Here is a 15,270-nt window from a genome sequence, read left to right as displayed (position 1 = left end):
CTTTAAGTACCTATAATGCGTGTAGTGTGCGTAACATCAGCATGTCTGCTTAAATTGTAAGAAGAGAGCTGGTCACCCCGACCTCTTCAGAGATGGCTGTTGTCTCCCCCTACACAAACTAGTGAAAAGCTTGGGTGCTTCACCAACCTGCTGTCGTAGCCATTTTTGCCACGTGAAATCTGGCCAGTTAGAGGAAAAGTCAGGCTGCTTTCATTCATCCTACCCAACTCACCAGACAGTTACAAAAAAACATTGTGCTGTTGGCAATTGCTACCTGACTCTCAGAGTCACATTTCAACAGTCGCAGCGACAGAAAACTGCATCACACCCATAGTTTTTAGAACCTGTATAACATTAAGTATATGACGTGTGATTGTTACCCAAATTACTCCAGCACATTTCCCAGACAGAATATGGCTAGCCCAGTGGATGACACCTATTTAAGTTGTGGAATAAATATGCCTATAGAGGGTGGCCATGGTAAGTGTGTGTATTACTTAGGCCCAGACCGTGCCCATGTGGCTAGCAGGGGTCTAGCCTAATGCCTGAACTGCCTGAACAGCTGCATATGCTTGGTTTTCTCATGGTGTCTTACAGAGTCCACTGAAGGAAGTCTTTGAATTATACAGAGTCCATATAAGCCTATGGACACATGGAGTTCATATGGACTCTTACATATGAAATATGTAAGACAGAGAGATGAAAGAGAACAGTTGGTTACATTGTAACCCAGATTCTCAGAGTGAAGAGACTATCTCTCCAGTTCCAACCTGCTCAGAAAGGTCTTCAAGCCAAGGTTAACCTATGTGGCTTATATAGCCACAGTGGCAATTAGTTCGTGGCCACCAGCATGTGTCTTAAACAGTATCCACATCATGTACGCACCAACACGAGCTTTAGCATCCATCAAGTAGCGGCCACAGGTATAAACTGTCTCCTCCTTTACTAGTTCATGAAACCCCTTCAGGTCGCTGTATGCCTGATAATAAGAAAGAAAGCAATAATGTAATAATAACCTTATAACCAATGTAATGAAACAGACAATATCAGTATATACATACACATACACATATATATATGAAAAGTTCTTATACAACTGCACCTCTTGTAGTTGTTTGATCTTACTGTCCTGGAATTCCTGCAGTGTGTATGCATACTTTTTCTTCACGTGACAGAAGCCTGTTTCAATAAGTTGGCAGCACATTTTCCTAATATCCATCAGTGCAGGACTTAGATTCTGATTAACATAGACAAATGTAAAGAACATGATAAAAGAACCACACTTTTATTAAAATCTGTATAATTCAAAGACTTTCTCTCTCTGAAAATATTTAGAGCTCACTAAAAACAGACTTCAGTTTGTACATACACATACCGGGATGACAATAAACAAATTTTTTTGTAGTGACTCCCTGGCCAAAGTCATCTTGTTGGCACGAACATTTCTGTGCCAGACATAGAAAGGTTTCCATAGTCTGTAGCGTGCAAAGAAGGGGATGCATCGCAGCTTGCATACGTTCTTTTCCCAGCGCTTCACAATTAGCAATCCTGCATCATCACCATCAGACTCCGAAATCACAGTTTGACTGTCAGTCAAAACAAAGTCAGTACTGTGGTACTCATTAAGTTGAGATTTGGAAGTATAGTCCCACTGTATATAACTCTTAATGGGAAGCCTTGGGAAAGGGGGGGTTGACATCACACCCTTTAAGGGCTGAGGAAAGAAGAGAGAAGTTAAGTTTTCCAGTTATAGTGGCAATTATGACAGAAAATTGCTTTAGACATATTTTGGAACTACCTATTCACTGTACACTATAGATGTTGTTTACTGATGTACTACAGCACTATATTGCTTTTTAATGTAAAATATGCTACCATTATTACAAATTCCTCAAACAAGCTTTATTTGTCACCTACACAATCATACAGAGTATGATACGCAGTGAAATGTTTCGCGTCTGAGCTGCTGACAGGCTGCAGAAGTAGCCACACCATTCCAGGGCTTGGTTTTTAGCATGGGGGGTCTAACCAGGAACCTTACTTAATGGATACTGGGTGGGAATCGAACTTCCGACTCCCACTCCAAAGGTGTGTAGTGTTACCGCTACATTATCAAGCTGCCTGAATATGTCAAGGGACCTCTTTTATGATACAGTATTTACTTTAACTAACTTTAACTTATAAATACTAGACTAGAGTACTTTCTGTACTGTGTGTGCAATGCTTGCGACATCAGACAAGGGCTGGTCACACAATATTTTAAAGGGCAAGCTTTTTTAAAATCATACCTATTGACTTCTCATACCTGTTGGACATTTTTAGTGGATGGCAGAGGAGGTAGGTGGACAGCTTCATGGTGCCTTTGTTTCAGATCTTTTGGTGTGGATGACTGCTCAGAGGCTTTTAAGTGTTGGAGACTCGGTTTCTTAGGTCTCACAAGCCTCTTTGGCACAACCTACATTAAAGGTAAGCAAAAAACTGCATAAGCTCATAACAGTTTGATTCTTTTATGGATGTGAAAAGATTTATAACGATAGCTTGACTAACTTCCTAAAGAAAATGCAGTGTGAATGCTGAAAGCTGAATGGTTTGAGTTGAACTGCTGTAATTATTGAATTATTTAAGGAACATGTTGAAGCTGTTGAAATATACTAAATCATTCCAAAGTGCAGAACTGGTGAAAGCCAAAGTTTGCACACAAAAATGTAGAAGAATGAGTGTTAATATTTCATCTGGATTTGATTAAAAAAACTCAAAGCGTGTACTGCTAAATATATAAACACTGGCAGCCACCAGAATAACCCCTCAGCCTCCTAGTAGATGCAGCTATGACATACATCCTCAGTGACTTCCTTTTCAGTTATTGCATTCACATGATTTCATAAAATAGGGCATGTTTATGCCTTTATTGGATAGCTCAGCAGTGAAAACAAACTGGGGGACAGGAACGTGGGGAGACAGAGGGCGAAGACACCCATCAAAGGCCCAATGGTTGGACTTGTTCTTGCGCCACTACACTCTGGCTATGTGGAATATGGTCACCTGTGGCCCCTTGTGCAGACAATGCAATTCCAAAAAGTGAAGCAATGCATAGTTGGATACAGTTTTAGCCTAGAAACCAGGCAGAATGAATCCCTTAAACCCTTAATCCCAGGTGAATATTTGATAGTTTTGAGACGTTTACATTATCACTGTAAGAGGCACCTTCTAAAAAAAAACCCCCAAACAAACCAAACTAAATAAATTGTACAACACAGTATTAAGCAACAAATTGCCACAAATGCTGATGTAGCAAATATGATACAAATTAAAGCTCATAGTAGGCTTTTTTCATACATATTATCGTCTAATACCTGTTGGTCAGTGGCATCTTTAGAGGATGGCTGAGAAGTTAGGTCGATAACTTCACGGCGCCGTTGCTCCAGACTTTTAGATGACTGTGGCTCTGTGTACCAACCTGGAAAAATCATCTCTTCGCGAGCTTTTAAATGTAGAACACTGGGCTCGTTTCGTTTTACACATCTCTTCAACACACCCTACATTTAAGGAAAGCAAAAGACATGCAAAAGCCCCTATCATTTCATTTATTTTATGGATAAGCAAAAACTCCTATGGATGACACTGGGTATACAGTAAACTGGATCTCATACCATCTACCATTTGAACTTAATAAGCCAAGTCTCACCTGGGGATCTCTGAATGGAGGCTTTGGTGGGTCAGGGGGCTTCTGTAGTTCAGGAAGCTTTTGCAGCAGCTCTGTGACAGTATCAAGTAGAAACCAAACTTATTCCTAACATTTGCAAAAGAGGTTGACTACCCGAGACTTACTGGTTATATGTCACTCACTATAATTTTAAAGACATAAAGGCCTAGATGACCTCTAATTTCCTGTTTCTAAATTCAGATAGAAATCTTAGAAATGGTGTCTAACCAGATTCTTACTCTGGATGGCATTACCTGGGCTCCAGTAACACTGGGAGGAATCTTGAAGTTTTGACCAGGAAATGTCCTTCAATGTGCATATTAAGCAAATATGTAGGACTGCTTTCTTGCATTTACGCAAGATCCCTTTAATTAAAAACATTCTTGCTCAGGGTGATGCTGAAAAATTACTTCATGCATTTATTACTTCTAGGCTGAACTATTGTAATTAATTTGATGCGGAGACTCCCGCAACACTACACAAGCAAAAGTAATGAGAAACAACTTTATTCAGTGACCAACTGACCAACTGATTTTTTAACTACATTTTTCCATCATCTTCCTCTTTTAATGTTCCTGTACTTATATTTACTTTTAAATTTTATCTTTTTTTATTCTTTATATTAACTTATTTGCATCTTTCTGTGTAATTTTGAGTATGTATTACGTTAAGACATGTGGGGATTTTTTCCCTCCCCTTTTAATCTTTAATGGTTTAGTCCAGAATCGAAGGCTGTGACTTGGGCTGTGACTTAACTAAATGACCAATACCACCTCGTTAAATGTCAGTTGGTCAGCTGGTTTATTTGTGAAGGTTTAATTATCCATTTGAAATTGTTTTCTGTTTCCTGGCTTTTACTTAAACACAAACTGTTTTACATTTTACAATGACCCTCATGAAGGCTACAAGCCGAAATGTGTTGGTCACTTAATAAAGTTGTTTCTCATTACTTTTAAGTGTTGCTGGAGTCTCTGCGTCATTAGATCCTTATCTTCTCCATGCAGTAGGTGTAGTTGTGCCAGAAATATTTGTTACTATTGTAATTCATTAACTAAAAGCTTTGAAACCCCTTCAGTTGATCCAAAATGCTATAGTGAGAGTACTGACAGGCACTAGAGAGATTAAGCATATTTCTCCTGCATTAGCTTCTCTTCATTGGCTCCCTGTTAAATTGAGAATTTAATTTAAACTCCTTCTGATCACATACAAGGTCTTGAATAATCACCCCCCATCTTATCTTAAAGACATCATAGGACCATAGGACTTTGCTGTCAGACTGGTTGTTTACTTGTAGGTTTCTAGGATATTTAAAAGTAAAACAGGAGACTAGCCTTTTAGACCTTTAAGGCTTTTAGACCCTTTTATTATGGAACCAGCTCCCAGTTTGGATTCAGGACACAGACACCCTCTTTACTCTTAAGATTAGACTTAAAAACTGTAATTTATTATTGCAATGCATATGTTTAGCGCTGGATCATGTGACCCTGAAGCCTGCTTAGTTATACTGCAATAGACCAAGGCTGCTGGGGGCTTCCTACAATGCACTTAGTGTTTCTTCTTCATTCACCTTATTTAAATACACCACTCTGCATTTATTCATTGGTTATTATTGTCTCTCTTCCACAGCCCGTGTTTTGTCCTGTCTCACTCCCCACACTCTCACACTCTTGATGGCTGCCCCTCCCTGAGCCTGGTCATGCCGGAGGTTTCTTCCTGTTAAATGGGGAGTTTACCTTCCTACTGTCGCCAAGTGTTTGCGCTCAAGGATTCGTCTGATTGTTGGGGTTTTCTCTGTACAATATACTAGTGATGGGATTTCCGGCTCTTTTTAGAGATCCGGCTCTTTCGGTTCGGCTCACTAAAAAGAGCCGGCTCTTTCGGCTCCGAACCGGCTCTTCAGGTTGTTTTGTTGCTTTAATTAATTTATTATTAACAATAATATAAAATTATGCACAAAAGGAATTACTAACATAAAAACAAGTGGTTTTATTTATATATGTTTATATATAAATATATGCGGTGGCCCCTAGAGACAAAACACGTACAAACTCCAAAACACATTTCTAGCATGAACTGAACTTCCAAAGCAGAGCTACTAGATCACTTAAATTACACAATTGAAAGCATGTGTGTATTGTTTGTGTATTTATACACAGGCACTCATATATATATTCAAATAATTTAAAAAAAAGTTCATTTACCTGTTATTACCACACACCAAATCCGGTCGTTGGTACTTGCTGGCTTGTGTAGCCACAAGATAACAAAGTCTCAACACTGCGCCCAGCATCCTGGAGCACTTCTGTTCTCTTTTGTACGTGTTTTGAGTTTTTATGTGCTTCTGAGTTTTTATATGCTTCTGAGTTTTTACGTGCTTCGGAGTTTGTACGTGTTTTTACGTGTTTTGGAGTTTTTACGTGTTTTGGAGTTTGTACGTGTTTTTACGTGTTTTGGAGTTTGTACATGCTTCAGAGTTCGTACGTGATTTGAAGTTTGTATGTGCTTTGTCTCTAGGGGCCACCGTAAATATACTTTTATTTATTCACTCCACATAAAATGTAATAAATAAATCATATAATACAAAAATCAACTATTCACATTTCAAGTTTTAACTATTTAAATTTTCAGCTTTTTCCTTTCACAAATTTAAAGTGAAAAGAACACAAAACACTGCAAACCACAACACAATTAAATATAAATTATAATATGAAAACTAAAAGAACATGCATATTCTCTGTCATATGGACCTGCATGAATAAACTTTCTCAATCCTTTATCATCTGCAACCGAAAATAGTTGTGGATGATTACTATACCTTTCTAATGTTGTTGTCCCTGCCTCTCTTTCTCTCTCTCTGGCTCTGTTCCTGTGCTACTGAGTGTAACTACCGCCCCTCCCCCCTCTGCCCAGCGTAAAGCACAAGGCTCGCGTGCAGAGTGAAGCGGAAAAAAAGTGCGAGAGAGAGGCTGAGAGAAAGAAGAAAAAAAAAAAACCCACGTGACGGCTTGCGATAAGGAGCCGGCTCGCGTCGTTCACGTCAAAGAGCCGGCTCTAAGAGCCATTTCGTTCGCGAACGACCCATCACTACAATATACAGCGTCTTGAGGCGACGGTTGTTGTGATTTGGCGCTGTATGAACACAAATGAACAGAATAATGGATGTACCCACCTGGGGAGCCACTAGCACTTCTTTGGGCAGGGAGGATCGGCTGCGCGCCCCTCGCAGTTGAGTCCATATTCTCGTCCCTGAGAGAGTAAAAGGACAAGAGGACAGGAAGTGCAAAAAGCAAGTGCACAGTGTGATGCAACTAGCTAAAGTCACGTACTTAAAACGCTGGAAAACGTCGAAGCGAACTGACAGTTGGCCTGTACTGAACCTACCGTTAAGTTAGAAAACGTTTTCAACTTCGTTGATGCCTGATGACAGTGTTGTGATTGCAGTCACCTTGTATTTAAGCAGGCTATCGAATCAAATATTCAGCACCAGAATATCTTATTGTTCTCTCAAAATAATAATTAAACTGCCTTAGTGTTTAGAGCTTTGTCAAACTAGCTACAAAGCGCTGTACCGTCACCGAATGAGGTTTACGGTCTCCTAGCAACAAAATTATTTCCCAGCATGCAACGCAGCCTAACGTCCCTTGTTTGGCATTTTACTACAAACACAGCCCTCGAGTGAAAGTGGTCTATATGCAGTTATTGCAAGCATCCGTGTAATTTGTATGAGACTACAGGGTGTCAGCGCTCCACACGTTCATCTTCTTCCACAGCTGAGCAAAACAAAAGAGTTTCATCCCCTTAACAGGCATATAACAGCTAAGAGTTAAATGAAATATACAGTAAAAGGCAGTAAAAACAACGTTTATGTCCCATTATGTCTGGCAAAATTTGGAAAACGGAATTCAACGGAATATAAATATCCTAATTTATTACGCAAAATGTAATTGGAATTGAGGTGTCCTTCTTATCATACTGACATCATGAGACTATTGTACTAGTCCTTTACAGGGATCATCTGCTGGCAGCTTGTCATACTGCATATGTCAGTTAGATATACACTGAGTAAACCACAAATATCTCAGTGTTAAATCTTTTACTTTTTTAAAGCATCTAAAAGTACTAAGGGACATATGGTGGAATTATAATTTTCCATTACCACAAATATAATTATTTTCCCAGACTGTTGTTCATAGATGCAAGCTTTGCATTTCACAATCATCAGTGAATCTTCACAATATCAGTCCAATTCATTCGTTTCTAAACGAACTCAGTTTGTTTCAGTTCTAGGTTCATTCTATACATATTTACTAAGCACAGGACATATTATTCTTATATATGCATTATGTGAAAAAAAAATCATTTAAAAAAATCATAAAATATCATTTTAGAGCTCATATAATCGAAAGCATCTGCCGAACCCTTAAAATAATAGCTGTGCAGTTATTTAAAGTTTGGATCTCGACATAGGAGAAACCAAACAGCCACTCCATCACATTTTACATTACTCAGAAATACTCTCCTTGTTATTCAAACATCCAACTCTTAACTCATAAAACGATATGTTCTACACATTGAAATAAAGACATCATATAATTAATAATTAGGATATCATAAATGCAGCTGACATCACTAATGTGTCCAATGTTTTGGCATTTCCATTGTCTTTAAGGGAACTCAAGACAAGGATCTGACACAAATAATATACATTCAAATGATAATGAAATAGCCCTTTAAACTGAACTTTAAGTACAAGATAAGCAGTCACTTACATGGTTTTCTCTGTTCATCAAAAACACTTCATTTTATTAGAAAGAAATATCATTTTCTATTCTCCAAAACAAAAGTTTAAGGTTTTGGAATGGGACTAGGGTTTCAATCATAATCAGTGATGATCTACTTTGGTACACTGGTCCAAGCTTGGTCTCTTGTTTTGTTTTTTTTAAAGACAAACCCCCCCCGCATGGCATAATCACATGGCTTAGTGTAGGAGCTTGAAGGGGAATTTTATCAACTTTGGAAATGGACAATTTTCATTTTCAAAGTTCAGTGGTTCTTTCAATGGTTTTGGGACTGTTTCTCATTGAGCTGTTGCTAGGTAGATTAGAAATTGTTGAGATTTTAAGGAACCAATTAAATGCATTTTCTAGATGTTCAAATTTACTCCTTCACTGTAGTTGTATATTAGAAATATCTGTACTTTCGTTTCCTCCACATTTTCAGTTGCTTTGATGCGTTCTCGTTGTATGTGATATGTGAGTTTTCTCCTCTTGAAGCAGCCCAACTTGAGAGAGACGAAAGAAAAAAAGAATCATTAGACCAGATAGTAAAACCATTATTTCAATATGCTTAATCAAGTTAGACTTAAATTAACATAAAGATAAAAGTCTTTAAGTCTCACCTTAAACAGCACGACCGTGATTACAATCAGGAGCACGAGTCCTAAACTAACTCCAGTTGAAATAATCAGCAGTTTATTTGGAGGGATAATGAAATCAAACTGAACTTCAATCTGTTGCCAGAGAAAACAGAAAAGAAATCTAAGTGCTACCCAACTCTTTTTAATGTTGACCCATCTAGTAGTATTATTTGAATGAGTGAAGACTCCAGGTACCCTTCTCATTGGAAATTGGAACGGCGTAAAATCGTCTTTTTTCTGTGGGTCATAAATATAATAAATTAGGTTTACTGAAAAAGCAATGACAGAAATATGTTGTGGTCAAACTTAGACATACCTTTTGTTTAAGAGATTCCAACACAAACCGATCCTTGTTATAGCCAACATGTATAGAACTTACAAATTTTACATTTCCACTGTCTCCAGTGTATTTTTTGAGAAAAGGAAGATTCTGTAAGTTAAGATCAGATTAACAAGATTTTCTATATTTAATATAAAAATGTATATGTGGAGTATATTTTGTCTGCATATTTAGTTATTACATACGGCTGGCTTCTGTTCAAGGTCTCGGAAATTTGCTTTTCCCAACAGGGTAAACTCAGCGGCTGAATATTTCTCCAAATTGAAACTTTTGCAGACCATGGTTATGCACTTATTTTCTAGCAAGCAATCCTGTAATGGAACCAGAGGTTTAGTTTTTTAAGAGAGACCTATTAGGCTTTTCCTGACTTTCTGTCATACACTCACTGGCCACATTTTTAGTTACATCTGTTCAACTACTTTTTAACACATATATCTAATCAGCCAATCAAATGGCACGCAATACATTGCATTTAGACATGTAAACTTTGTCAAGATTACCTGATTGCGTTCAATCTAAGCATTAGATTTGGGATTATTTATGTGATTTGTGTGACTTTAAATAAAATATAAGAGGTATAATAAGATGCAAGCCATCAATCCCAACCATCCTACCTGTCACCGGATACCAAGCTAGATTAAGAGGTGGGCACAGGAGGAGACCGATGGTTTATGACAAATTTTGGCTTTGTATTATGTTCCTGGAACCTTCTGATTATGATAAAAGTTAGCTTAAGTAAGAAAATTAGCTAAAATGGCTTATTTAAGAGAGAGCCTCGATTGAAAGGCTACAGCAAGGTCCACTGTAAGAAAATGATGTCATTATTCTGAACTGTGAACAATGCAGAGTGATTCCAGTAGAGTACAAGCATAAAAACACAGAAACAAACACAACAGGTTACGCTTATGATTTGACAATGTTGTGAAAGTTTAAGCATATAGTCAATATACAAGCAATATTTTTTATGTGAAATCCGTTGTACTTACCTCAGACGTCTGGTTAGTAGTGGCTGTGCACTGCGTTTTGTTCTTAAAGAGACAGAGTATGGTAAGCTTTAAGGCTCTATATTTTCATATCCAGCACCAGTATGACTGAGAAATGTTCTGGCAGACACAAAGTTACCTCCTTGACAAAGACTTCATAGCTTTTTATTTCAAAGTTATGCTCCAGTTCAGTTGGGAAGAACATGGTAACATTGACAGGAAAATCCTTAAAACCAAAGTTATCTATCTGTAAATCGGTAGAGAGAGAATGGTCATTTTAAATACATACATTTTTTGTATATTTTAGTTTATGTATGAATATCAAAATATTGATACCACCCTCCCATCTGCCAGCTACAGTCAGTAAGTGTAGCTTAACATTTACTTGAACCTATCGATATTGTTTTGGGACCACTGTCCAAAGTAAATGTTGGTATTTTTATTGATCCAGTGAAATGATCACTCGGTCCAGCGCAGAAGGCCGCACCAACAACAAGCTGAATTACCTTCTTTCTGCTAATATTTTTTTATCTCTTTATAAACTGCTACTGTCAAGAGAACACATGGCAATCCGGTTGTTCAGTCTGACGTCACTAGCCGTGTCTGGACCTAAACTCCGCTGCAGGTCCATATATCAAACGATCACTATGGCATTACTGAGAGTTGAAAAACTGTCTAAAGTCTTTCATCTTTAATAAAATGATCAGCGTTCTGCTCTACCAGGTGTAACAATTGAGTTTAACATCCAGGCATCCATGAAAACGGAATTTATGACATTTAACTGAGTTAGAAGTTAGCAGGGAGTTAGCTCGCTAGCTTCTATCTAAATACAATATAGCATGTCCTGACTGCGGGGTTTTGGAAACAAATTAAAACGTACAGCTCTGATATCACTTCCAGCATAAATGAAGACAGAAAACTAAACAGCAGTGACGTTTGTAGGGTTACTGAAGTTGGGCTAGCTGGTATATAATGATGTGCTACGTGACCGCTGGCGACACAGCTATGTTAGCATAATATAAACAAGCTAACTTTTTTTCCACTCGATAAAAGTTAACGTGAGTGTTCTCAGTGGTCAGGAACAAATGTAATCGCATGGCAGGATGCTGTAAAAGGACCAAACTTCAGCCAGGAGAACAACTGAGATAATCCATCCACAATACGAGGTTAGTCATTCATATACTGCTGCATGGGCTGGGCTGTAGTTACATCCTAAGGTTTTAAAAACTGAGCTTAAATAAATGATTACCGGTAATAAAAGCCGAGGGAGGTCAACAGTGATCACTGACTGTTTTAGGAGCTTTTTGAGATTAAATAGAAGAAAATACATAACATTAAACATGTTAACAACACAAAAGCCATATTAAATGCAGACTACTTTAGGCCCGGAAGTAGGATTCGTCACGTCATCACTGAACAATCGGATTCAACAATGAAAATGTGAAATTCAGTTCAGTTTGGTTTTTTATCAAACTGAACATGCTCCTGGATAGTGGTCAATAATATATATTAAATAATAAATAAAATATATATTTTTATAAAATAGTGAATGCCCTTTTCAAACTTCAAATGAAAGAAAAAGTATTCATTTTGATCATTGATCATCAGTTCTGTTGAATGGTTTTTTGACAGTGTAATTATGTCTTACCCTGTATGTAATACCCATTTCTTTAGGTGCAGGGTCCTCTGTTGTGAAGTTCAGATAGGTAGCGCTGTCTTGCTTCCTGAAAATATGTTCGCAGCATGCAGCTGAACAAGTATGCAACTACAGACTTGCAGAAATAAATAACATAGAAGCATTCCATAATATTTTGTGTGAATAGTGAAACTTACACTGTTAATATCATTTTAATTTCATATTGTACTGGGATATTTTTGGTCAGTGCACTGGTCCTATTAGAGTCTTGATTATTACTGTAGATGAGAAAGCAATGTCTTTTAATATCAGAAGCAAATTTTTTAAAGATATGGTTTGTATGTTAAGTATTTCCGTACCTATTTGCATCAATTGTCATGGAGATTGTATCATCCCATTCAAAGTCATGCATGACATAGAAAGAAGATTCAAACGTTGCCTTTTTGTGGGAAGAAATTAAAAAGAGGTTAGGCCTGATTCATAGACGAAGAGAAAAATATTTCTCAAAAAGTTTCAGAAAGCTTGTGACAGTTCCCCATTTGTGAAACTTGAGTTCTGTCTCCTGGGAGGATATCTGTGTGTTTTGTGACTCACAGAGGATCTGCTGCGAAACAGAGGAAGGCTCACACCACATATGGTTTTGTCAAGTACTCCTTCTAGATCTGAGCATTTGTGGGGCGTTGATCTTGATGACTGTTTTAAGAAAAAAAAGACTTTTAGAATAGTCTCTGCTGAGACTCTTTAGAATAACAACTTTTTCAGCTACTGTGACAGTTTTTTTGATATTCTGTAAGACTGAGTTTAAAATTTTGAAGATTGTAGACTGTAAGAAAGAGCTCTTTGTACCTACAAACAACTCCAAGTCCCACTAAATAGTTCCTTAAGTCTTCTGTGTTTCATACAAATGTCTCCCTTAAACATAAATTAGAGGTTTTTCTGTTTTTTTATTTGCTATACACCAGCCCCCTGCCAAACACCAGACAGCCAAAATAAGCCACAAACCCATTGGTTTGTACAAAGTGTTGTTGAGGTACAAAGTTAATTGAGTCCCCCGAGCTGTCTGAATTCTAAAATCATCTGAAATGTGTGAATAGTGGGGACAACAATGAGCGAAGTGTTTGCAAAACTCAGCACCCAGACTCAGGTCTGGGTGTTTTCTTAATGGAAATTTGATTAATGTACAAAATAATTCACTTTAAGGTCATTTAGTTCTAGTCTAATTTTCTTTGTTCAAATTGTCTTGTTCATATGGGTGATGTAGCCAACTACTGCCAAGACCAAAGTCAGCCATATTGCTTTAAAGTTGCTGCTGTTTGCTGAATCCTAATATTGACTTAAGCGTTATATCCAGTAATCAGTACTGGTGGATTTAAACTGGTTGTCGATTAAATTTAGTACCGACTTTCCATTCATTAGCATTAGAAAGCATTAAATGGCCTTGCTCTGAAGTACATTAAGGTGGTGGGGAAGGAGCCTGAGTTAGTGCGTGAGGTTAAGAGTTAACTGGAACCACTCTCCTGGTGAGGGGCTGAACTTTGCCTAAGTCTGGAGCTGTCCTTGGTGAGAGGTGGCAGGTTGTGGTGGATATCTTAGTATTCCCTTGGCTTGCTGCCTGTACATTGTGGTTTTTCCCAGTGGACGAGAGGGTTTGTTCTCTGAGCCTTCGGGTAAGGGAACATATCCTGACTGTCGTCTGTGCTTATGCATTGAAAGACTATTGAGAGTACCTGGCCTTCTTGGAGCCCCTGTGCGGGGTGGTGTCTCTGTCATCCTGCTGAGAGACTTCAAAGCTCATGTGGGCAATGACAGTGAGACCTGGAGGGGCATGAATGGGAGGAATGGCCTGCTAGATCTGAACCCGAGTGGTGTTCTATTACTGGACTTCTGTGCAAACTGCATAACAAACACCATGTTTGAACATAAGGGTGTCCATAAGTGCACGTGGCACCAGGACACTTTAGGTCCCAGGTTGATGATCGATTTTGTAATCGTATCATTGGATATGCGGCCATATGTACTGGACACTCGAGTGAAGAGAGGTGCTGAGGTGTCAACTTATCACCACCTGGTGGTGAGTTGGGAAGGTGGCGGTGGATGATGCTGGACAGACCTGGGATGCCTAAACATATAGTGAGGTGCACTGGAAATGCTTGTCAGAGGCCCCGGTCCATAAGATCTTCAACTCCCACCTCCAGCAGAGCATCGACAGCATTCAGAGGGAGACTGGAGATATTGAGTCTGAATGGACCATGTTTAGCACCTCCATTGTTGAAGCTGCTACACTGAGGTACGGCCGCAAGGTGGTTGGTCCCTGTCGTGGTTGTAACTGCCTCTACCCCTGAACAATATGGTGGACACCAGAGGTAAAGGGAACCATCAAGATGAAGGAGTCCTATTGGGATTAGTTAGCCTATGGGACTTTGGAGGCAGTTGATAGGTATTGATAGGCCAAGCGGAACGTGGCTCAGGTAGTGGCTGAAGCAAAACCTCAGGAGGAGTTTGGAGATGCCACGGAAAAAATACTTTTGGACTGCCTCTAAGAGATTCTGGCAAACCTATAGGCATATCAGGAGGGGAAAGCAGTACTCTACCTGCACTATGTATAGTGTGGGTGGAGCGCTTTCGACTGAGGACACTGTCGGGCGGTGCAAGGAATACTTCGAAGACCTCCTAAATTCCACTCGCACATCTTCTTGTCTATCTCTGGGGGTGAGACCACTAGTTCCTGAAGGCTATGGATGTTGTAGGGCTTGACTGACACACTTCTACAATGTTGCATGGATATTTTGGCGGTACTTCTTGATTGGCAGACTTAGCTGGGGGTTCTCATCCTCAAGAAGAGGGTGTGCTCCAATACAGAGAGATCACACTCCTCAGCCTCCCTGGGAACGTCTATGCCACTTCACCATATTAATATATAGGACCGGACAAATTCAGTTACTGGTAAATAAGGTTAGTTATTTGCATGGAAACAAGGGTTATGATGCTATTCCACCATTGCAGCCCTCAGGGAGCATGTAAAACGTACTGCCTGCTAGGTCGGAAAACTCTGTGAACAAGCAATCAATTAGGATCCAAACAATGGGAACCCAGATGACCGGGCAGACAGGAAAAAAGGCCTTGGCAGTTTCATGGACAACACTCCCTACAATTAACTGCACGCTTCCAGGAACTGACATATTGAGTATGCAG

General features: G+C 38.9%; 2 protein-coding genes across 2 annotated transcripts in view; both read right to left on the bottom strand.

Moving 5' to 3' along the window:
- dnah6 (dynein, axonemal, heavy chain 6) overlaps window positions 1-7,547 on the bottom strand; it is a 61,436-nt gene extending 53,889 nt beyond the window's left edge. The window contains exons 1-8 of the mRNA XM_085278041.1: window positions 7,085-7,547; window positions 6,873-6,949; window positions 3,686-3,756; window positions 3,354-3,536; window positions 2,306-2,455; window positions 1,376-1,714; window positions 1,103-1,237; window positions 886-979 (exon numbers count right to left, since the gene is read on the bottom strand). Coding sequence (XP_085134167.1) covers window positions 886-979; window positions 1,103-1,237; window positions 1,376-1,714; window positions 2,306-2,455; window positions 3,354-3,536; window positions 3,686-3,756; window positions 6,873-6,939 — 1,039 coding nt within the window. The 5' untranslated portion in view covers window positions 6,940-6,949; window positions 7,085-7,547. The remainder of the gene's footprint in view (window positions 1-885; window positions 980-1,102; window positions 1,238-1,375; window positions 1,715-2,305; window positions 2,456-3,353; window positions 3,537-3,685; window positions 3,757-6,872; window positions 6,950-7,084) is intronic.
- Window positions 7,548-9,629: 2,082 nt separating this feature from the next.
- Window positions 9,630-15,270, bottom strand: part of LOC146573300 (integrin alpha-L) — a 57,896-nt gene continuing 52,255 nt past the window's right edge. The window contains exons 21-27 of the mRNA XM_085278027.1: window positions 12,673-12,771; window positions 12,438-12,517; window positions 12,276-12,356; window positions 12,091-12,166; window positions 10,582-10,689; window positions 10,446-10,487; window positions 9,630-9,770 (exon numbers count right to left, since the gene is read on the bottom strand). Coding sequence (XP_085134153.1) covers window positions 9,630-9,770; window positions 10,446-10,487; window positions 10,582-10,689; window positions 12,091-12,166; window positions 12,276-12,356; window positions 12,438-12,517; window positions 12,673-12,771 — 627 coding nt within the window. The remainder of the gene's footprint in view (window positions 9,771-10,445; window positions 10,488-10,581; window positions 10,690-12,090; window positions 12,167-12,275; window positions 12,357-12,437; window positions 12,518-12,672; window positions 12,772-15,270) is intronic.

Source organism: Mchenga conophoros, linkage group LG6 (assembly GCF_057382185.1).
Source record: "Mchenga conophoros isolate Kocher_MC1m ecotype Shallow Benthic linkage group LG6, M_conophoros_male_GT1.1, whole genome shotgun sequence".
NCBI lineage: Eukaryota > Metazoa > Chordata > Actinopteri > Cichliformes > Cichlidae > Mchenga > Mchenga conophoros.
The sequence above is the reverse complement of the archived record's forward strand: the minus strand, read 5'-3'. Positions and strand labels throughout refer to the sequence as shown.